The sequence below is a fragment of the Musa acuminata genome, chromosome BXJ1-5, assembly GCF_036884655.1.
Source record: "Musa acuminata AAA Group cultivar baxijiao chromosome BXJ1-5, Cavendish_Baxijiao_AAA, whole genome shotgun sequence".
Lineage (NCBI taxonomy): Eukaryota > Viridiplantae > Streptophyta > Magnoliopsida > Zingiberales > Musaceae > Musa > Musa acuminata.
The window spans coordinates 48,123,593-48,148,538 of NC_088331.1; the positions used below are offsets into that span (position 1 = coordinate 48,123,593).

Genomic DNA, 24,946 nt, shown 5'->3' on the forward strand with positions numbered 1-24,946 from the left:
TAAGTCCTAGTTTTCCTACCAACGGTGGCTTTTCGTTCGCTAAAAGGGTTGCTTTATAATCACATCCGAATCGAACGATACTTTCTGACATTATGACCATTCCCACTCTTTCACTTCAATAGAATTCGTCAAAATTGCCTTTGACCCTCCCGAGCTCATGGCACAACCAACTTTCTATTAGTCACAGCTGAAAACAGGTCACCTTGATTTTTCAATAGCAATTCAGTACAGATATAGAGTTGTTAGAGACCTTCATAGAATATTAATTTGGTTGCTCCAAACAGAGATGGTTTAACCAAAATCAACCCAGTTCCAACTTGAAAGAAACATGACCTGTTTAGATTCTTGTATGATCAACCAACGCACCCCAAAACACAAAAAAAAAAGGATTAATGAAAAATCTCAATGTATATCTATATAGCTGATTCAAACAGTTGACAGCAGCAGCTTCTGGTAGCCATCACCATTCGTGATGATGCTGTTATTTGCACCAATTTCTGGCTTCTATATCCTCCAGCAGGCAGACGTGCATTCACAAAGCAGCCTGTATCGATTCGATGATTCTAGATCTGAGTTATAAAAAATAATTGCAGTTCGGGATATGATACAAAAATTGTATGATACATGGAGTACAAGCATAGATATTTTACTCCAGCATGGGTGATGTCAGAGCAGAAAGAATGAACCGTTCCAAGAAGTGAATTTGCTTACTTTCTTTAGTTCAGACTCCTCCAGTAGATCAGAGAAGCACTAATCTTCAGGTGAGCATTGACGGAAAAATACATGTTGATGCTGCAAAAGCTTTTGTTAAATCTCTCAACTTATAATTGGATCAGGTGCATACTTCAATTCAGGAAGCTTCTCCACCCTGATGGAAAAGAGTTCATCATTAGGCAATGTGTTTATCTTCTGCATAAGGTATTTCATAAGGTATTCTTATCAGAACTAAGGGCACTAAATGAATTTTTTTCCATAATGCTTGCATACAGAACCAATACCTACTCATATTAAAGTCCAGTAGATAAAAAATAACGATATTGGCAATTTGGTTCGCTAGCAAAATTCTTTTGGTAGTTTATTACCGAACCTAATCACAGTGGATAGACATTCATTTTTGACAACATTGGCATGCTAGATTTATGCCATGTTCTGATCATATACCACCTACATATGGTGTGAACCCTTTGTACTTTAGTTTTCGTAGAAAGAATTTGAAGCCTCGTATCTTTAGTTTATTTGTTACAAATATACAAGAAAATCTTTCACCAGGTTGAGGCGCATCAGTTCATATGAAAGATTACAAGCATCAGACCAGTTGACCATAGATTACAAGCCTGATAACATTAGTTGGCTCCAATTTCGAAAAGGGCAAGAAAGACTAATTTTAAATGAATTTTCAATTGGTTCCCTCACTTTTTGAATCTATTCAATATCTATGCTAATATAGTTAACCATATATTAAATAAGTTGTTTACCTATTAGGAACCTATTCTGATATTTCTAGTCTTCTTATGGTAGGATTATGTGGGTGATGAGATTACTTTCATAGCACAAATTTAATCATATAAATGCCCTTAAGGCCTCGAACTCATGCCATATATATGAAATAAAATTACAATGACAATTGCACATCAAACTTTATTCAAATACAAAATAGATAAGAATATTATTCATAATTCTTAAAATCAAGATAATTAAATTGAATATGTAGTTTGAACCAAGAAAAACAAAATTAACACAAAACCCCTATAATTCTTATAGAGAGAATCCATTAAGGAGACCTGCTTAATCAAACTGGTTTACTAATGCTTACTTGTTTATGGGTGTTGGGAGTCCATGCCATTGCTTTGCTATGGGTTGGGAGTCTGTGTTGTCCCTAATATAGTAAACACTGGTAAACAATGGAGGAGCTTATCCTCCTATAGGAGAGCATTGCACTTCTGGGCCTTTTCTTTTTAGTAGTGAAAACTGGTGAAATGAGGGGATCCACCACCTTGGTTGGCCAGAGTAGCTTCCCCTCGTATAGGGAACCACTTGCTTCGGGGCCGATTAAATAATAACCTTCCCAACATGGTGAAATTCATCCTTCCGTAGGATCTCAAACAACAGGGGAAAGCACCCCCATTGTTGGCACATCATTTTTTACACTCTTGGCCCTTATAATGTTTCCTTAAAAATATCAAAAATCATCAGACAAACCTCTACCTTGGTTTGTCTGCGTGTGTTTTTATTTTTTTAATCACCCATGGACTCGTGTCATGATACACCATTATTATCTAATTGCAAAACATTTATACATGGTCTCTTGTTAATAAATACATAATTTTAACAGATAAATTTATCTTATCCAGAAAAGGACATTTCAACAAAAACTTGCAGTTAAGATTTAAGACCAAAACGCTGCTAATGAGCATGAAATAAATTAAATTAAAAGACCATATTTGCTATCATGTTGATTTATATATGTACCTTTGTCTAACTTTCAGTATTCCAGTTCCAAGTTGCATGGGGATGCCCATTATAATACATTCGCTAACACCCTCTATTTGATCGTCCCTTCCACCATACGAAGCATTAAACAAGTGCTCTGCAGTTTTCTCAAAAGATGCTAGCATCAGAACACTTTCTTTCATTTTTGAAATGCCAAATCTTGTAATCCCAAGCACTTCTCCCTGTTACAAACAATCACAAAAGATTACACATTTAAACATTAAAGAAATCCTTAATTGCCGGGCTGCAGCCAGAAAGTAGATGCATCTAATGCCTTACCTTATAGGTCATTAGATCTGCCAGAAGCATCATATGGCGAGTATCTATACTCATTCCATGGCCACGCATGGTATATTGTATTTCATTAATGATGCATTGCCTTGCAGCTTCAATTCCAAGTGTCCGCTGAACTTCAATGACATGGTTACTTCTTGTTTTACTTGCATCAATTCCTGGAGTACCCATGACAGCTAAAAGGTTTGTACTACATTCAAAGAAGTCCAGAAAAGTCAGCTAATTCTCTCTGTTGCTAAAAGAGCAATGCAAGAGTATCAGGCAAAAATCTAGCCAGTGGACAGAGCAAGGACTAGCATCAAAACTCTGGGCTGCTAACCATCAGGCAGAGGATGACGACAACATTTAACTATGTGACCTAAATCTCTAATCTTTTATAAGGTTGCAAAAAAAAAAAAATCTTATTCTTAATAAATATTTAACTATAAAAATCATCATAAGCCCTTGTATTTTATCATGTGTGTTTGATCCCTCTTTATTAACTTATACATATCTATCAAAATTCTGCTTAAATTTATATATTTTTGCAATCTTTAAAGCATACTCATCTAACGGTTGTTTCTTTTTTAACTTCCTCGCACCACCATTAGCTCTCTTTTGAAAATACATATTTACCTTTAGATTCTCTAGGTTCTCCTTTGTCACATTCCTAATTTTAGTGGTTATCAGAATCCATTGTATATTACTACTGTTTATGTCCAAGTTCCAAACTTCTTCCTTCTCCATCCTACCTTTGAGAAGTTTTACATTATTGTCTTTATGGTCCCTCGGACTCTCGTAAAATTACTTACTGTCATTTCTCTTTTCTATGTTCTAAAACAAATATTTAAAATCACCAATCTATTTTGACTCATCAAGCTTCACCTAGTATGATTTGCAATCCGTACATGCAACTCTATCTACTAATCTAGTTAAAAAAAGACACTAAACTGGTGTTCACTATTCTAAGATATCAAATGCCCATATCCTTTGTTGAAGGAAATACTAACAATTATAAGATCATAAGACATGGCAATTTGATTTCTAAAATGCATCAAAGTTTAATCAGCATATCCATTGAAAGTATGAGTAATAGCATTGCTATAAATGTGCATTTACAAAACAACAGAATAACTTAACATACTAACCCTTCAACCAGTAGGTTGTATACTCCATTTGTTTCGTTGATGACAGCACGCTCAACAGTCGGAATACCCTAATATTTAGAAACATGATACTATTTCCTTACTTTGATGAAAAATTGTTCGGTCCACAGATTTTTATTGTGAAATATAGTCAGTCTAAAAGGAATTCTTAATGATACCAATACAGCTTATGCAATTCACCTTCACAATAACCTTTGGAAGCATCGCTTTTAGAGAGTGCATTTCAAACTGAAGCTTTCTTCTATCAGCTTCTGGGGGGTAGATCTTCAACTTGTCGCTGCCTATGTTATTTATATGCTGAAAGAAAGCTACCCACTGGAGAATGACACTGGAAAAGATAAGCAACAAAAAAGGAAGTTCCAAGTACGACATTTACCTCAGATTTCAATTTTATTTTTGGATGGTTTAGGATTGAGTGACACACAGACTCAGCAGAGACCCTCATATGTAAGGCCTCAATTAGATCCATGTCAAGTTTGACAACTATGTATGGTCGACTAGATTTCAACACAATCTTCAATGCTTTAGCAACCTGCACAAAGAATGGAGCAAATCAAAATTTTATTCTGATTGTAAATAACAACTTGACTGAAGATTCTGTCTATACACGTGATTCAGCATGATTCAAGATTATACATAAATGAAAGTCTATTAATCAAATGCTTACACAAATCTGAAATTTTACCCTTCTCAAGAAAAAAAGAATAAATAATTGATTTATGTTAATGTTATATATTAATTGTATTTTGTTTCTTCTTTTGTATTTTCTTTTCTTCTAGTTGGGGAGGCTATAAAAAGGGGAAAGGGATTGTAAATAGCAAAACGAATAAATTTTCCCCTAAGTGAGTGTAGAAAGCTTTGAGTGAGTCTAAGAAATAAATTTATTTCTTATCTTCCCCTTCTCTCTTCCCCAATTATTCTATTCCACCATTACATTAATTTCTTAAAGCCTCAAATCTCTGTTATCTTATATTTTCCTTTAACCATACACAATTCACCGAACCACAAAGTGTGGAGAACCTGATGTTATCGAAGCTTTTCGGCATTGAAACTATGCTTGAGGATAATAAATCATCAGATAACATGACAAACAAAAGCAAACAATGGACAATGACTTAAATAGATGGCAATTTGCACATACAGTTCATAAGGCATGCCTGACACTGGAAAATAACTAACATTGATCTCATTGTTACAGATAAAGGTTAGCCAATAAGACACCACCTCCAATGCATTAAAAAGGCATACCTCCCCTAAGACGGTCTTCTCAATACAGCTTTTCACCACACGAGCAGATAAAACATCACGACCATTAAGAAGTGTAGCAGTAACAATTGGTGTGCTTATATTTTTGGAGGCGTTTATTATTTCCTTGATACGAGGAACACCGAGTGTGACATCTAATGGTTGGTTAAGAAAAAACTTACAATGCGAAAGGGCATTCACAATATTTCAGTAATTAAAGTAAAAAGAATATATCAAGAAAATATCAGAGTCAAACTAAAAGAATGACACCCACAAACACAATCCTGTGGAGTCACATAAGGTGTTAATTAGGAACTAAAAGGTGAGTGATCATATACAAGCTATGGTAAGTACTGGAAATGTTATTTGTTTATGTATCTGAGATGAAAATCAGAGTTTTAAGTTACAAACATGATCAGAAAAGCAATGTTATCAAGGCTTCCATACAGTAATATGCCAAAGTGAGACAGCATAAAATATTTATAGAACTTTTGTGTTAAGAAGCCTATAGCAATGCGACAGAAGGGCTTTCATTATCATTTTGAACCACAAAAGTAGACCAATTTTAATAAATATGACCTCAAGCTCCAAATTTGATGTAATGAAGAAAGACCATGCACACAAAACATGAGCCATCACTAGGAATTAAACAAGTCCATACAGGAGATAAATATGAAATATGAATTGTGTTTATCCCTGTCAATATTCATATGCTTATAATATATACATATATATACACAAAAGTTTGGATAACAAATCTTTCAGTTTTTTTTTTGGAAAAAAAAACCTGTTTGATGGAACAAGTATTAGACTACATATAAATAAACACAAATTTGAATAACAAAGCTTTCAGTTTTTTTTTTCCTTTTTGGAAAAATAAACCTGTTTGATGGAACAATTATTTAACTTTATCAATTAGAAATCCTCAACTACTATCAGAGATGACAAATTCTCTAGTTTGTGAAATCACATGTAACTTAAAAGAATTAGACATGAATGAATGCGAGAGAAAGGAAATGGGCTTGAGATTTAGGTTAAATCCATGGAGGAAACAACCACATACACAAACATTTTGACCAAGACTAATAGATAACTTACAAATAGATGTTTCAAGCAAGGTCCGCCGTACCGTACCGGAGTTTCGACCCGGGCTCGGTACGGTACGGTACCGGTGTACCGGGCGGTAGCACTGCTACAGTATAGTACTGTAGTACTGTAGCGGTACAGGGCGGTCCGTGTACCGAGTACCTAGCGGACCGGTACATACCGCCCGGTACGACCGGTACGCTTCGGTACGGCAGACACTGGTTTCAAGTAACATAATATCAAATAAAGGATACTCATGCTAGCAACTCCAGCAAAGTGAAATGTTTTCAACGTCATCTGTGTCCCTGGTTCTCCTATGCTTTGAGCTCCGATTGCACCAATGGCTGCTCCAGCTTCAACTTTTTTGGAGTGATAGCGTGATATACATGTCTCTAAGAAAACCTGCAATAAAATTTAAAATTTAAATATGAAGAGTTTTTCAAATGATCATATCTAAGAAATTTCTCTGACAATACTATATTCGAACTATAGCTTCTCCTAAACCAAGATCTCATTTCGACAAACATCATAAGCATACAAGCAACTCATGGACATTAATTCAGATTTATTATATGCCTATAACCAAGGATCACAAATATCAGAAATATTTACTATTGTTCGAATATTTATAAGCAGTGGACACATCTCAATATTTATTATTGTTCTCAATTAATATATTAGTTTGTCTAAGGACTTTGTTTTACACTGTAGCTAGACAAGTTCAGATGTTAGGACAAGACAATATCTTGGGCTTGTTCTTTTAGGATGATAGAGTAATAGTTGTCAGAGACCATAGTTGTAAAGGGAGCTTGTACATGGAACAAGAAACTCTATCACATTATATAGCATTGCACACAAATTGCAATGTTGATGACAGGGTAGCAGGATGAATATAGACAACTAAAATGTAAAAACCAAGTTAAACCAAGGGCAAGAAACATAGAAGTTTGATGCTTGAATGATTTGGTCACTTATACTATATGTTATCACTTATCACTGTTAAAAATTTGTTTTTCTTTCTCGAAAGAACTCCATTCTTCAATACCAATTTGACATGAAATCAAATGAACTAATGTTTAGACTTCCACATCTGCAAATGATATAAATGTAATTCAACACAGAATGCCAAGACAAACCTCCAGTTGTTTAGAACTAATTCCAGATATCTTAGCAGCAACATTTTCCAACACAGTGGAATCCTTTCTCCCCATATCAGTTTCATCAAGTTTAAGTGATTTCCTCATGTTTGCCAATGCAGATACACGCTTATGAACGAAATCAGAGAGCAATTTCTTGAAGGCAGCAGAGCAACCACCCTCGGGGGACATATCATATTTTGCCAGTCTGTCATCCATAATTCGTAAAGCTTCCGTTGGAGATAACATGTCATGTTCTCTAGGAGGACAGGTAGCCTGTGATTTGGAAGAGATGAGCATTTTCTGGAGATGTAAATCTTTCAGAACTTTTTCAATAGTTGCATTTGAACTATACTAACCATAACTTTCATAAATAACTGATCCATATTTAAGGGAATGCCATCCTTTCCTTCCATCTTTGCTGGATCCATGCCATCATCTCCATAAAGAAACTGCACTATACCTCCACTAGCATTGCGCACTGTCTCATCATAATAAATGGAGAGATCTTCCAAACCTTTCATCAATCTGCGAGACATGTATCCAGTTTCTGCAGTTTTTACCTACTATGCAGCAAATAAGCATAAATTTGATAACTGAAGAAATTTGGCACATATATTACAGCATATCATAAAGTGAAAAAGTATGCTAAGAATTAAAACCGCACAACTCAGAAGCTAATATTAAAAAAAATGAAATTTCCCTTTTCTCATTACTTGAGCAGTGAATTTTGTCAAAATTTATCTAGTTCATTGCCCTCTTGAGAGGAAAAACAAGCATGACGAAGGAGCAAAACAAGGTTGAAGTTCATTACCCTTGAATACCCTTAAACAGAAAAGTTATGGACATTATATGATTCAAACACTCCAAATCATATGTATGCATCAAGTTTGTGTTGCATGAACACCAATAAGAGAATCAGATACAGACATTTTAGTTTTCAGAGGATCCACACATGAAACTCCTACGACAAGTGTTTGGAAACAAAAAAAGCAACCAAGAGTCCTATACATAACTAAGAGCCTAGGGCTCAATTATGTAGGAACTACAGAACTACAAATAATCACAGAAAACACATGAAATGTTCAGGTGAATGTGGAAAAAGTAAAATAAATAAAGTTTACAAGGAGCTAAATGAAAATCACCAAGTGTAAATTGTGTCCATGTAATAGGTGTCATGTGATCTATAGTCTCATACAACCACCACATGAGTGAGAGAAACTTAGAGCCGAAAATTTTGGAGAAACTTGGACAGAAGAAATAAGCAGGCCATTAGGACAAATTTATGGCACAAGCAATGCATGCCATTGAAATAATTAGAACTGAAAAATTGGAGAGTCAGGTGAGTATCACATCCACTCAATGTTCTGTCCAACTAGCACCTTAGAGATCAATAACTTAAGAATGAAATCTATAAAAACATACCATGTTCATGTTTGTTTTAAGGATTTGTGTATAAAAACAACAGAGAAATAGGTTGGAAACAGTTTACTTGCATGGACATGTCCAAATGTAAGTTGATCAGGATTAGTGATGTAAGGAGAGAGAGCGGGAGACCTTAGATAATGGTATATTGGGTTGACTACTCTTAGTTTTACAAGTGATATTGCCCAAAAAGAGTTCGGTGGCAAGAAAATATCTATGTAACTGATCCTAAACAGTTGAGGCACTAAGGCTTGCTTGTGCATTCATATGCCTACTTGTACATATGTTAGATGAACATATTCCAATATGAAGACAAATGATACAACTTTATACTACAATATTTCCTATCAGATTGTCCATCCAAAGAAAGAAAAACATGAGACCATATCCACACATAGCTGCCCCCTCCCTACTGTCTTCCCTGTTTTGAACTTCAAATAAACCTGAGTGCAGAGAAAACAAACAAGAGAACTGTGCACACATGAAGAGTATCACAGGTTGCCTTTTCATACATAGGTCTGGTTTTCAACCTATTCCAAGTAATATATCTATGTTCGCCCATCATCATTTCTAAAATTTGTACAAGAGATACATCAGAAGATCCAATATTAGTCACACTAGATAAGTAAGAAATTATGTAAGCATATATGAGATAGCAAAGACAAGAACAAAATTAAAACGTCGAATGAACTTTGAAAATTGGTAAGTAAAAAGCTATTGGACAGTTATCCATACTGCTGTGTCGACAAGACCTTCTCGTCCACCCATTGTATGGAAGAAGAACTCGGTGGCCGTCAAACCAGTGTAAAATGAATTAGCAACAAAACCTTTAGCCTGCATGCCACAAAATAACATCATACAAGTTTGTGGTGTACAATGCTTAAGCCTAAAAATCTCATATGTATAAATCATATTGTCATAATAGGAGCAGCATATGCATTTACTATGATCAATCAAGTGCAAAGAAGTCATAACAGAAAATGTGATAGAACCTTGATGCCAAGAATACAACTAATTCGGACACACATCTCAAAGAACAAAAATATTATTTATACATCATCAAACTTACAGCTGGAGTTTTCGAATTTATAGGGAAGTGTGGAAGAGTTCGATCTATAAATCCATTAGGAGCACGACGACCACCAACTGACTGCTGACCAACACATGAAACCATCTGGCTGATATTGATGGGAGAACCCTTAGAACCACATTGTGACATAATCAAAGGGCTATTTCTCCAATGGAGTTCATTCATACAAACCTGAAATAGAAGAAATAAAGAAAAAACTTACTGAAAAACAAAAAACAATGGAAGTTCAGTAATAAAATTTCAAATAAAAGTATGAAACTAAAGAAACCATATTTTTATCCCTTCCTGATCCACAGAAAAGACTTCATTGGAACGAACACAAATATGAGCTTATGGTTAATGTATAATGCTAAATCTCTGGAAACAGAGACTCCAGATAAGTTAAAAAAGTGCAAAATAAAAATAACAGTGTCCTCACATTTCCAGCAATAGCTCTAATTTGGTTTAATACACCAGTTATCTTAAGTTCCAAGGTCTGAGCGGCATTGCAACCAGGCTGCAATGTAAGTTTCCCTTTGCCGTATAAGGAAATAAGTTCATGGCATTCTCTATATCCTTCATCAATTTTCTTCTTCTTTTGCTGATTAAGATGTTCTCCTGGCTGGACATCATCAATACCGATTGAAAATCCATGGTTTCCTATCCACCTGGCACTGTAGATGCAAAGCAGTAGTACCATATAAGTAGGTGATCATTATGGATGATACTAGATGATAAAGCTTTCTAGCACATATTGTGTTTGCTATATTTTTTTAACAAAATCAAGTCACAAAGAGAATAATAATAATCATGGAAAAATGAATTTCAAGGACCAGGAGATGAGATCAGGTTTACTGATCTCAGGTTTTGTTCACAATAAAATATATTTACTGTTTAGATCAGGTTTTGCTCTTATGAATGTAGGTTATCATTCTCAAATGGCGCTCATTGAAATTTAAACATTTACAGTGCCATGATTTAGATCAAGATTTCATAGTTGATACAATGGATATTTGTAGTGACCCATACTGGTGCATACCAATGTTTCGACGAGGAATAGAAAGAGGTTGAAGAGGAAGGTCCGGTGGAGGAATAGAGGAGGAAGAAGGAGAAAGAAAGAAGAAAGAAAAGGAGGAAAAGAAGTGCAGCGATACCTAGGAAGCAGCGGCAGCAGCAGCAACGACAACGTTGAAGGTAAGCAACAGCATCACAGTGACAAAGAGGCAGTGCCGCTATAACATCGCAACAACGAAGAGGCAGCGTCATGACGTCTTATGCGAGAAGAGCCTTAATCTGCTTTGTTTTTTCTTTTTTTTTAATGCTGAAATGGGCTAGGGTCCATCATTTTTTATTATTTTATTATTTTAATTCGGATTGCCTGAAACGTGGTGGTCTGCATTTCGGTCCATGCTCGGACCAATACATACCGCCCGAAACGGTATATATATATATATATATATATATATATATATATATATATATATAGGCACATAAGCATCCACAACCAAGATTTAAGCCAAAAATGTAATAATATTGTGTGAAATCAGAGGCATTGACATGAATTAAAATTAGACTAGTTGTTCACTTTTATCAGCCCATTTTCCCCTTCCTCACTTTCTTATGCACAAAAAGTTCATGGTTACACACATGTAAACAGTATTCAATAAAATCAATATTAAGATTGTGTTGTAAGTTGTAACCACATCCACATCAAGCAGCAAAAACCAAACAATATTTTATGGACTATAAGGCATTATTTGAAGTGAATGTACTACAATAAAAAGGGTGAACAAATATGAATAAAATGACATAAAAGAAAGATACCTCAATTTTGCCAAACGATTCATACAACTCGCAGCAGCATGAGAATTATAGTCTCTTAAGAGAACAGAGAACAGCCCGTCCTTGTTACCATTACCTTCAACAAATAACATGTTACACATGATCTAAAAGGTCAAGCAATCCCTCTTTTATATTTCAAGTAACATGTATCATCTGAACGTGCACAGTCAAATGATAACAATCATACTTGACAAAGTTAAGTGATGACATTTTCTAAAGCAGTAACGTTGACTATTTTTTCGAACACAGGAAGCTCACAAATCAAAAGCTGCTGCTAACAGCATGCAAGTCTAAAAAGATCTCGACATACAATGGTCACAAGAACCAACATACAAAACTAGTATGTGAAAAGTGGAAATACCAACATCCCACCCGATACCCCCTTTTCTACATGCCATGCAGAATGTCCCTGTAATTTAAAAATAAGAAAACATCACATCAGTTAATTAACGGTGTTGAAATTCCACCAGAAAATAGAATGAAGACTGGGCGATCTAGCCTGGTCTGGTCAGGAACAGGGGCTACAGCCGAAACCTATCAAACCAGACTTACCACCCAGGTTTAACAGTCAAAAACCAGGGTACTGGGCAATGATTCTGTCACCCAATACTCCAAATTGCCCGGTCCGATCAGGCACAGGAAGTATCGTCAGTAACTCTATTGAACCAGACTTGCCATCCAGTTTGATAGTTAAAACCGAGAGTACCGGGCAATAAGCCTATCACCAGATACACCTACCATTCTTTTTTTATTCTTTATCGTTATTTTTCTTTTTTTGTTGTTTCCTTTACTTTTCTTCTCCGCCAGCTCCTCTGTCTCTCTCTCACCCTTTATTTCTATCTGTATCTCTTATCTTTATCTCTCTCCCCTTCTTTGCCTCTTCCTCCTCCCTGCAACCTAACCACTGTCACCCAGCAGCCGAATCGCACCATCCTCCATCGCCTCATGTCTCCTCTGCCTCCTCTTCCTCCCACTCCACTTCTCCTAAATCACTGCCTCCTCTTCTTCCACCTACTCCTCCCCCATTCTCCTCCTTCCCCCTCTCCTCAGGTCTCTCCCCCTTTCTCTTGGTCTGGGTGGTACCAAACCTTACTGGGTGTTAGTATGCCAATCCCACCAAAATTGTACCAATCCAGTAGCTGATTGGTATCAGCACCAGATTGGAATTTTAATCCTTGGTGTATACATCAAAATCCATGTGAAAAAAAAAAGCCCTATAGTTATCAAACCCGCAGTTTGCTTTGACATAACAGTAACAACTACATCCCATTGACCATTATCTGCACATAAGTGGCCAGCTGACATTTTTTTTTTCTTTCTTTTCCTGTGGGGGAAGGTCAGGCAGGTTTTTTTTTGTTTTGTAAGGGAACAAGGATTTTTTCCCTTTTTTGTTGGGGTGCTTGCAGGGGGTTTCCGAATTATCTCTCTCTCTCTCTCTCTCTCTGTGTCTCCGTCAATGAACTACAGTATGCATCCTTAAAAAGTTAAAAGACTAGAACAACCTTTGATATCATCAAATGTAATGTGCTTCAAGAGATACAAGAAAGCAGAATATTGGTTACTCAGAAAACATGAAAGTTATATGAATTGATAAAATATCAGAATCAGAAATCAAAGAAAAAAGTTCATAGTTAGTCAAGATGATTTGATGAAAGGTTACCTAGTGTAACCTTCCCAAGTTGCCCGCATATAAGCTCGCTGTTACGGAAATATACGTATCCATCACTGGGACACATAGTCTCAGATTTTGTATATATTTTCTCTTTGACCATAAGATTTAAGAACACCTTTGTACGTGCATTAGGGCGTATAAGAACACTAAATAGCTGCTTCCCAGTCCAGAGCTCAATAGGCTGCAAAGAACATATTAAAGAATATGTAATTAGGCACCATTATATTGGCAAATTAATGCGACAAACTAAATACAGCTGGGAGAATAACTTAATGAAACTAAGGTAGTACCCAGTGCACGAGTCTAGGAAGGATCAATGTATGCAGTCTAACTCTAAATATAATGAGGTTATTTTCGTAACTTGAGCCCTGGTCTCCCAGTCTCCAAGGTTGCAAAGGGGCAACCTCTAAATACGACTTAATGAAACTAATGCCTAAAACAACTCATAGATAATTTTTAACAAATTTCAAAGGCAAAAAACTTTTGGCCATCAAAGTCCATGCATTCAAACAAATACAAACTTCAATATTAAAAGAGATATCACTAGTTAATCACATTGTATGACATATAATTTAGAATGAAGAGCAAAAGGAACCTTGCCTTGATAATGGCTGGTGAAGGCAAATCAATGGGATCCATGGAATCACCCATATAGGAGCACATAAGAGAGAATGCAGCTCGATCATAGAATGTGTCTTTTCTTGTAATCAGAAAGGATGACGTCAGGAAGTCTTGAGTGGAAGCAACTAATATTTCTCCATTCTTTGGAGTGCACAAATTATTCTGGACCTGTGAAACAGAAGTACATAAGCTTTAACAATATAAATATATAATCACAAGTGTTACTCCTATAGATAAAAGCTACATTAAATTAAATTTAAATGTCACAACATATAAGGAAAAAATTTAATATGGAAACTGCAAATTGCATATTAAGCTATTTTCTTTCGAAATGTGGTTTTAAGAGATAAATAAAAACAGAAACAAAATAAGTGAAAACAACCCAATATGCAAGAAACTATTAAGAATATTGGAAAACATAGACAACACAACAATATAGTTCAAGTTTTGGGATGGTATTAGTTCTCACCTTTTGTAATTTCACAAATTTCTTGTAAATATCATCCCAAATTTAAAGCAGTTGTCATTATTTTGTGCATTTCTTCCAGCATTTAGAAGATCAAATCAAATTCATTGGGCCTTTAAAAGAAGCGATTCTAGAACCATACATGACCTGTGTGTAACCTGCAAGTTCCTGCAGTTTCAGTTCCATTATGGTATGATGATGGAAGATATGCCCCTATCCTCTAGTGGTTCAGGACATTTCACTTTCAAGGAGGCAGGGGGGATTCGACTTCCCATGGGAGTTCTATGAAAGGAAGTGGCTGACAGATTATCAATAAACAAAAAAGCAAGGTCACCTTGTGTCCTTGAACCGTTGATCATCCTTGGGACCAACAAGGATATTATAAGAATATTCTTCTATTGTCCATCAACTACACCTTTCGGCCTCAAATCAGATAATTCTCTCAATTTTTCTTGCTTGATCCTATGAAACCAAGGCTGAAAGGATTGAAAAAGTCAGTTACAAATATTGATGAAGGATTCCTTGATTGAGCCACCATTTTACTGTGGTAGGAAACTTAAGGACACAATGCATAAGTGCATTATGCCCATGGATCTTGGACACCCCTAGCACAAGAAAAAATTTCCCCGACATAGATAGGCATTCAATAAATCCACGGTGGCAAGATCTCTCGTAGTACCAGACCCACCAAAGCACTCCCAATACATGCTTGGCAAAAACAAACCAAATATTGCTTAGTATTATACATTGAAGGCAATGATTGATATTGGGTGCTTCCTTGACTGCCCAATCAATGGCAAACCATAGCAGTTACACATCCATCAATAACCATTGCATGAACAAGGCAGTATATACTTACTTTTTGTCATATTTTTAGACTATAGATACAATTATATTAGTCAATATTCCTAATTTCACCTAGACCAGTGCGTACTGCATGGCATTTAGTAGTCTGCACGTGAACCAGGATGCTAACTGCCCCTCTTCAGGCGGTCTGATCCAAGTCATTACATTTGTTTTCCCTAACTATCTCTCCCACCACCCACGACCGCTAGCCAGCCCACTTATTGCTCGTGCCACCCTCCGCTGCTGACCCGGTACACCTCCTGCTCCCCACACACCATGGCACATGCTGGTATACCATGCATCGATATACCAGTTATGAACCGAACCCATACCAATCCAAACCTAGTACAAATTCAGTACCCAAGATTTGAGGCCATGATATTAGAAAAAAGTAGCGGCGATGGAAATAATCATCTGATGTCACTTTTGACAAACTTAAAATACTAAATAAATTTGTCCTTTGTTGCCACAGTAGCACACCATCACTGCAACAAGTGCATGAAAGCAACAAACAGGAATGCTACAACCTCAACTTACAAGATTAACCCAGGGTTATGGAAAAATCTGATTCTACAAATAAGAAATAGTTTAGAATGAACAAGACCCTGGCAGAACACAAACAGAACCCCAAAGTTCATGAGAAAATGAACAATTAAATAGTCATTAACCTCCATTTTGCTCATGCATCTCATTTTGCATGTCACAGGCCTAGGAAAATGAACAATGGTCATTAACCTCCATTTTGCACATGCATCTCATCTTGCATGTCACACTAACACAACATTCCTACCGCCCATGCACAGAGATGTGACATGAACTCAGCACTCAAAAGATGCAAGGCATGCTCATGAATATGTTATCATCTTAAGGCCCTAAACAAGAAAATATCGCTATTGGCCTCACTCCGTTCCAATATCACCAACATATTCAGTTTTGCAACCATGAGATGTCTTTATATTGAACCCAGACTAAAGACTAAAGAACAAGCTGGACTCAATAAGCCGGTCTGGAACTCATTAAATCTTGGTGTGCACCAGCTAGATCTTCTATAAAGACAAGTTGCATGAGCCAGAATCGTAATTTGCATTACTACTAGCTTGATTGTGATATGGGGTTTACCAATATCAGATATTGTGCCGCTAATACATAGCTCACAATACCATAAGCATATAAAAGGCAGTGACTGCCAAAACATCTCATTGGATAAACTCACAAAAACACCTACATTCTAAAGGAAATGATGTGAACTTAGGTACTCCAGATTTCAACTTGTTATCTAACAATAACAGACTGGATGAAAGAATATACCCCCATGAGCATAAGAGCTTCAGTACGAGCTTCTTCTGTTTGAGGAACATGTAAATTCATCTCATCACCATCAAAATCAGCATTGTAAGGGTTGCAAACAGATTCATTAAATCTCAATGTTCTCCAAGGCATTATCCTTGCCTGCATGAACAGAAAGAAAAGTGAAGAGATATTACTGAAACTACCTTCCAAGTGACTATCATAGCCACTATACTGATGAAGATTAATTGCTGATAAACATACAAACCCTGTGACACATAATTGACATCCTATGCAGGCTTGGTTGTCTGTTAAAAAGAACAACATCTCCATCTTCTAAATGCCTTTCTACTATATAACCATATTTTAGTTCACTAGCAGCAGTCTTCTTGTCCACATACCTTAAATGCCTACACAACAATTTTCCGCACTTAAACTGTTGCAAATATTATTATGTCACTGCAAATCATGGAATCTACAATAACTAACTACTTACTGCTTCGTGCCATCACCTAATAAAATGAAGTTTGCCCCTGGGTATTTGTCAGGTCCATTGCATATACGCTGCCTTAACTTTTCTATGTTATAGGCAGAAACTCTTTCTGGATAAGTTAGTTTCTTAGCCATAAGCACAGGAATGGCAACCTATGAAGCAGCCAAGAGAAAATTTTATTGAGATACGTGAGGAGGATAAATATAGAAAATATTTTTTTATTTTTTTTGTTACATGTTTTAAATTGGTTGACCTCTGTAATTTTCAAATTCGGGTCAGGAGAAATCACAGTCCTTCCAGTGAATTCAACACGTTTTCCTGACAAGTTACCACGAAAGCGTCCCTGCTTCCCTTTGAGCCTCTGAATAAGTCCTCGATGTTTTGAATCAGGAACTGAAGGAGCTTCACTATTTATATATTCAACGACTTGAATTTGAAGGTGAGCCCAGCAGTCCTGAAAGAAAAAGCAGAAAAAAAATTCAGCCAAGTGCCCATAATTGATTTGGAACACTCAACCATTGGAAAAAGGATGTTATGGAATTTATCTATGCAGAAAACAAATTTCGTGAGATGAAGGATGCAAATTAAAGCATATTACTATATATTATTTGAAAGAATATAGAAAATCTGCCCAATAAGGATAAATCAAGCTTGCTAAATCCAAGATCAATTTATTGAACATTGAATACACATTGAATGCCTCATGTGATTCAACGACAATCAAGCATGTGCCAAATCATTTATTTGCATTCATCACAAATGGTAGAAAACACATACAAATAATTTTCTAATGCATTGACAGCATGAAATTTTCTAGCAAATATGCAACAAAAACATCACTGCAATATTAATTGTCTATTGAGAACGGAGTATAATATAATGATAGAGATCAACAAGCAAACGAGTGTTTTCATCGAAGGATTTGCTATATCCCAACAATCAGAAAAATAACTGAAAATAGTAAAACAAAGGCATCTATCCATAGCTCATGCCAAGGCTCTTCTGCCAAGACCACCCTGCTTCGACTCAAATGAAGCACTAAAATCAAAGTGTCTAGGACTTGCAAGATTCTGTTCAAGGTCATGGATCCTAAGTTATATTGACAACTTGCTAAGAGATCATATGTAGCTAGCTTTTACCCTTTGCCGATAGTGGATGCAAACAAGATCAAAAAGGGTCCTGAGAAATGTAACTTCTTATCATAGGAGCCATACTATTTATAAACCTTTAGCTATGTGAATTAACTTATTGCAAAAATGAAGTTCTCAAGATTGCTTCATATGCTAGAATTAAAAAATTTTGTCCTAAGGACCTAAACAAAGTAAAGAGAGTTCTCTTCCTGTTATTAATTTGAATTGGCCTATCCATGCTATAATATTTCAAAATAAACAAATGTGAAGCTAATCTCTGGTGAATAAACCAAGGATACCTACAATGACAACTTTCACTTGGAACTTTGACCCTCATATGATATAAAATAAGCCCCTGCACTTAACCAACCTTTGATAGATTCGTAATGGAAAGAAAGCCAAACCTATCAACTTAACTTTCAAGTATTTGTTTCAGCTGACTAATTTATTCCAAAGGAGGACCAAAACAGAAGTTAAAGAGTGACAACTCTTACCAAACACTTGAATGGAGGAGCAGCACCTTCAAGATCCTCTCGAAGAATAGAATTGGTGTTGATTATATTTTTCAATATGGTAGTGATACTATCCTCATTGCTGAAATGAACAAAAATTAGATATAGTTACTGCAAGACAACAAAGGAACAGCATGATGAAAAATCAACAGATCAGTGACTAAGATGCATTGTAGAAAGAAAGAACAAAAAGCCATAGACATACCTTGATTTTCCAAAATCAACAAAAACAGAAGGGCGGACAGCCACGGGTGGCACTGCAATAGTTGTCACGATTAATTTATCGGGTCTATCATAAAGATTAAGCAATTCACAGTCCTGCAGCTCAAGAACGGGGGGAAGTTATCGACAAACAAAAGAAAAGGCAAGAACAACAAATTATTATTTTCTTCTATAGTTTAACATTCAAAGTTCAATCATTAAAGGAAGCATTTACCTCATCGACCATTCTTTTAAAAAGAGAAAGAACAGTAACTGGACTTAAAACGTGCACAATTTGAAAGGATGATTTAGCTTTAATGTGAGATAATGCAGCACGGACTACTTCTATGCTTTCATCAACACTTCTTGAAAAGTCATGAGCAATGGCGAATGATGATCTTGCTTTTTTTACCACACCTGCATTGATAAGAAATTAAGTTAAAAGCAGCTAAAGCAGGACTTAACTACACCAAATGGATTGTTGATCTTCATTACTTGCATAAATCATGCATATCTTTTACTATCAGCCAAATGTAAAAAAGTATAAGCAAGCATTAGAGAACTTTCTGCCAACAAGGAAGATGGCACTTCAATTATTTGCAATTACCCATCATTAAACTTCATATGGATGTATCAAAGGTAAACAGCTTTTTATCTAATATCCATATACTGTTAAATATAAATACATGAATATACATGGGCATCAAGTAACTTATAGGGAGGTTCCTCTCGATTCTAAAGAATTTTGTAATGATGCCAATCAGAACTGATCAGTCACAATTTAAAACTTACACAGAAGGCTGTTTAGAGTTATTAATTACGCATTTAACAGAACCATGGTGTAAGGCATGGATATTAACTGTTGAGGCTTTTAAGTAAGGTTCACCACACTGTAGTGTTATCGCCCGGTATGGGCGGTACATACTAGTCCAACAAAGGGCCAGTACCAGGCAATATGTACCAATCCGATAGGGGACCGGTACAGGGAGGTGCACACTGATCTATCGATATGCCCCACTATATTATGTGTCAGTACATCGGTATAGTTCGATATATACCATACCGATGGCCAATCAGTACACCGGTATGGACCAGTAAGATGAACCATGGTTTAACGTTTTAATTTTCTTCTAAATATTGCATGTTGTCTTATTATTTTAAAGATGACATACTCCTGAAAAGCATCTACAAAAGATAAATGGGTGTGAATATCTAGAAGACCGACAAAAGTGCAAGCAGCTACTTCATGAAGAAAGATAATTTACATCTTAGATGACGAGTATGAAAACGGGAAAACTATGCACAACATATTTCTTTCAGAAGATATATGAAGTACAAAATACATTTGTTCATGATCATGTAAGGTTTAGGATTAAGTACAAAATACCATTCAACAAGGCACCTTCTTCTATGCCAATTACACAGGAATTTTTTACAACTTTCTACAGTATGAAGAAATGAGAGCAAATATAAATTAGTGATCATGACAAAAGCTCCAAGGATGGTGACTTGAGGCACACTTTAAGATGCAGGCATAGGTGACTTGAAAACAGATAGGCTAACTACCCCATATCTGCTCAGCATCATAATCATCAGAAACCTATACTCCAGGAAGGGGGACAACCAAGAGGGACACAAAGATAAAACGGATATACAAAAAAGGTCATTTAGAAGATCCATCTGAGCGTGAGATGAGATCACATTTGTTTCGATTAGCAGTTGGGCAGAGAAGAGTTAGTAAATGATCTACTCCTTAAGATTGGCTAATTGCTGCCGAAGTTCCTTATAAAAGGAATTAACAGTCAATCATCAATAATTGCAATGCTTTTGATTCTAAACAGACCATGGATTTAAGGTATCAACTTGTGTGGGCAGAATATCACTACAGGTTTTTATGTGTTGCCAAGGGCATCTCAATATTGTGGTTTGGAAATAGACCATGCCAGCCAACACGAACCCTGTACAAATGTAGGCTGGCCTCCATGTCATAAGCAGATGCCATGCCAGCATATTACTAGAATGCTTCGGTGTGAACTAAAAAGATGATGCCACCAAGAACAGTAACTGCTGTATGTTCCAAGGCATGATAATTGTGATACGGTTAAGAAACAAAGACCTTTTCTTATACTCCAATTTGCAGATGTATGCATTACTTGGATGCAGAGACTTGTAGCACATACATCGACACTTAGTCCTTAACCATGACGATGGCAATAACCAACATCCTTTAGTTTACAGCAATAGTTTGCAACACTAATTGGAACATTGGAACTAGGGATGCAAGCAAATCCAACATGAACAGGTAAACTATTGTTTGCATTTGATTCAAATGAACGGCTTGAGTATAACAATGTCCATTCTAAGTGAGATAAACTTGAAAGAAAAGCAACATCTTGTCAGCTTAGCACGGATAGAATAATTAAAAAACCATTGTTCAACAAGAAGCAAACAGAACAGAACTCGAACAAGAAAACAAGTCCTTCCACCTGCAAACATGAAAACAAAAAATTGCAAAAATATAAAATACTTAAGAGAATATATGCAAGTAAACATTATTATGAATAACATGAAATCATATATGCTTCTCATTGTTGCCAAAATAAATAATATGTAATCAGCAAGTACTTCGGACTTCAAAAAGTTTAAAACAACACATTGCTACTGACCGTTTCTACTTCCACACCAAGGACAAATAGAAATTTTGCACTTGTCTCTGATTTTCTTCATAAGAGCATTTTTCATGAATATATCAGCTTTAGGATTTCTCATCTTCTTCAAAAAAATTCTCCGATCATTTTCCAACAGAAGTATCCTAGCACAGGCCTAAATAGCATAAATGGAGTAAGTTTACCATCAAAAAGAAGCTCATGACCGCATAGAGGGTTGAACTATAATCCTAACATAAGGATTGAGCAGTATTCAATCCCATCAATTAATATTAAAGGCTCTGAATCGAATATCAACTCCATTAAACATGATCCACAACATTTTTGAAAGCCTCAGCAATGAAAAATTATTTTTTTTAAAACACCCCGATATATGCATCAAACAGGAGGGAAAGGAAGCAGCTATAACATCATAGAATGTGTTTGGTTTGTTGACAGTGTGGAAGCATCAAAACCAGTTGAAATTTTGTGTGTATTCATCAAGCATATTTAGAACAGCAGCAATACATCATGCATGAACGCTTTGTACACCACTCATTTTGTGTCAGTTTGATAAGCACACAATATATCGCATAAGTTTTAGTTTCCAAACACCATGAACATTGTAGATCATGGACCCAATGTTCAATATAGAGCATCCATGCTTGATCTTAAAATGATAGAATTGCAGCCTCTATTTCTTGAAACAAATCTAGCTCAAGTGTAAAAAGTACATATGGTTACAGATGTAAATGCATGTGTTTATAATCCGCAATAGAAATGGTGATAAAAGACAATCTTGTAAATCGTAATAGATCATGCCTTAAAGGAAGAAAGTACCTTGCAGATGCACTTCAAGACATTAAGAATAGAATTGAAAAAGCCAACATTGAAAACAGGTAGTGTCAGCTTTAGATATCCAAAATGTCCAGGACACTCAGTGAAATTCCCATGGCATGTAGCACAAACTCCGGCTTTGTTAGCAGCACCCTGAAGATTAGGTTTAATCAGTAATACTGATGATAAAACAATTTAACAATTAAGTATGTTGAAGAATAAAGCATAATCCTAGAAAATGGTATGGATGTGAAATGGCCATGAATGTCACAACCAATTGACCAAAGGGCCCTTTTTTTCACCAATTGAGGTTAGGTCGAAGTCAAAAACAACTAGTTAAGCAGGTCAATGCTAAGTTTTTTAAGCTTGTAAACATATCAAACCAAAAGGGAATGAATGCCAAAACCAAAAGACCCTTTTTTCACCAATTGATGTTAGGTTGAATCCAGAAACAATTAGTTAAGCAGGTCAAATCAGGATGAATTGATTAAGCCTGTGAAGACAATAAACCAACTTATCCCAAGTTGCATTGGTTTACTATCAAGAAAGCAGCATCATTAATCAAGTGATAGCCTTCAAATGATAACAAATCTTGCAACTTAAGCCCTAAACCAAGGATCAAAGATTTAGCAAGCAAGGATAGCATGTTTGTTAACATTACCAGCCGATATTGACTTAAGTGCAACGAGCCATCATACATGTCAGAGGGCACAGAAAATATCACAATTTATAGTAACATCATACTTTTCACCAAGCTAGCATTGGCATAAAATCTTTGACAATATGTATCCTTCACCATATATGTCTGTAGACACAGGAGGCCAATGCATCAATTCCTCTTATTAATAAAAATATTGCTTCACTCTTAACCAAATGAGCTTTAAAACAATATGAAAAGTTCTAAGAATTTAATGAAGAAGTGCGACAATCAGCAACAAAATGGAGTTGTGGTATTGCTACATGGATATGACTAATACAATATGAACAACCTCCCTAAATGTGAGAAAAGACTACATATATCTAACCTTCCCTCAACCCACATTGGTCGAAGACTTGTGCAGCTCACAGTCAACCCTTAACTAAAACATCTTCGAAACACTACACAAAACAATTAGGTATAATGACTAATTCTGAAAGAATGATAATTCCATCAGAAAATAGCCTTAACATCCAGCCTCGAAGTTGCAATGTGTACAATGCAATATTCCTATTCAATAATTCATGGAGTAGGAGAACCAAACCTAAAAGAGAAATAGAAGAGATAGATAGTTGTCAATTACAGTCATTTTCGACAGGAGGTTGCAATGAACTTGAGCATCAAAGGAAGACACACGTACAAACATACCTAATTCCAAGTAAAATGGACACAGAAGCAGCTCTGTAATTCTGTAATAATTGTTGTTCTAGATGTCACACATAGGGTACTGTTCAATGGCTCCACCACCATATAGATTATCCTTCCTCTGTGACAAATTGGCTAGCTAATGCTGATCATACATATATAGACACACATATATCCATATAAAGGTTATTCCTAATGCAAAAACTAAGTATGTGATTACGTCTATTGATTGAACAAAAATGATAGATCTACAAAGAACAAATTCCATTCAACCCAATTATGACCAGAAGGTGCCTCTGGTGCAGCGACATAATAAATTAAGGACAAACCAAAAGTCTACGTGTTAAACCTTAGCCAAGAAAAAGAAAACCCAGATGAAATGCAGATTCCAGAGGATAAAAAGAATTCAAGAAGCAAGAGAGTACCATCTTAGGGTCAAGCAACCCATTCTCCACGGGTCTCAAATCAATCCCATAGATTCGATTGTTCCACACCTGCACCTCCGCTAGTTTCTTTATCTCCTCGCCCGAGAACGTGCTAAACCGAATACTCTTTCTGCATCATCAAGAAAACATTGAGACCTCCGAGATTTCTTGGGGGAGAAGATCAAGAATTTGCAACGATGGGTAGGATTTGCTTCGAGATTACATTCTTTGAGGACCGACGTCCTCGATATAGGGTTCTTTCGTGCACCGCAGCTTCTCCTCCCGCGGCGGCATCGCACAGGGAGAGAGGCCGAAGGAATTGCGGCACGCCGCGGTTATTCGACACAGGACGCACCGGATGAGGAATCCAAACGAGGGCAACAGGACGAAGATAGGTCCGAGATCAAGAACCTAGGGTTTCATGAAGGTTTTAGGGTCTTCTTGTAACGGGTGGGGGTGGGGAGAGCGAAGCTGCGCTCGGTGGCGAACGGGGCGGGATGTTAGGGGTTCTTGGTGGTCCCATGGGAGGCGGTTCGTTTTATGTGGGTCGGGTCGGGTCGAGTCGGGCGCGAACGGCCTGATTCGATCTGGTTTAAGCATCAAAACAGTTAATTAGAGATTTTTTAATATAATATTTATATATTTACAAATATTATGATTCGAAGAAATTTCTAATAAAATGGATCGAAAACGGAATAATTCATAGTATTTAGCTAAAAAAACTAACTTTATATCAA

At 36.2% G+C, this 24,946-nt stretch overlaps 1 protein-coding gene across 4 annotated transcripts; it reads right to left on the reverse strand.

Moving 5' to 3' along the window:
* Nucleotides 1-188: 188 nt before the first annotated feature.
* LOC135674845 (DNA-directed RNA polymerase III subunit 1-like) lies at nucleotides 189-24,704 on the reverse strand. 4 transcript variants are annotated; one of them, XM_065185080.1, is made up of 28 exons: nucleotides 24,433-24,704; nucleotides 24,210-24,339; nucleotides 22,446-22,595; nucleotides 21,627-21,783; nucleotides 19,196-19,377; nucleotides 18,965-19,077; nucleotides 18,742-18,841; nucleotides 17,371-17,571; nucleotides 17,121-17,269; nucleotides 16,893-17,034; nucleotides 16,646-16,786; nucleotides 14,005-14,193; nucleotides 13,393-13,585; nucleotides 11,715-11,808; nucleotides 10,330-10,564; nucleotides 9,891-10,082; nucleotides 9,557-9,655; nucleotides 7,756-7,959; nucleotides 7,397-7,672; nucleotides 6,515-6,662; nucleotides 5,178-5,329; nucleotides 4,306-4,461; nucleotides 4,110-4,226; nucleotides 3,912-3,979; nucleotides 2,770-2,974; nucleotides 2,470-2,672; nucleotides 712-868; nucleotides 189-544 (listed from the first exon to the last, which is right to left on the reverse strand). In XM_065185080.1, the coding sequence occupies exons 1-27, from the start codon at nucleotides 24,501-24,503 to the stop codon at nucleotides 817-819; spliced, it is 4,119 nt and encodes a 1,372-aa protein (XP_065041152.1). In that variant the 5' UTR covers nucleotides 24,504-24,704; the 3' UTR covers nucleotides 189-544; nucleotides 712-816. The 4 variants fall into 4 exon arrangements, with proteins under 4 accessions (XP_065041152.1, XP_065041156.1, XP_065041154.1 ...); XM_065185084.1 differs by lacking the exons at nucleotides 21,627-21,783; nucleotides 24,210-24,339; nucleotides 24,433-24,704 and having other exon boundaries at nucleotides 22,446-22,568; XM_065185082.1 differs by lacking the exons at nucleotides 189-544; nucleotides 712-868; nucleotides 2,470-2,672; nucleotides 2,770-2,974 and having other exon boundaries at nucleotides 3,948-3,979; nucleotides 4,110-4,237.
* Between the last annotated feature and the right edge of the window lie 242 nt (nucleotides 24,705-24,946).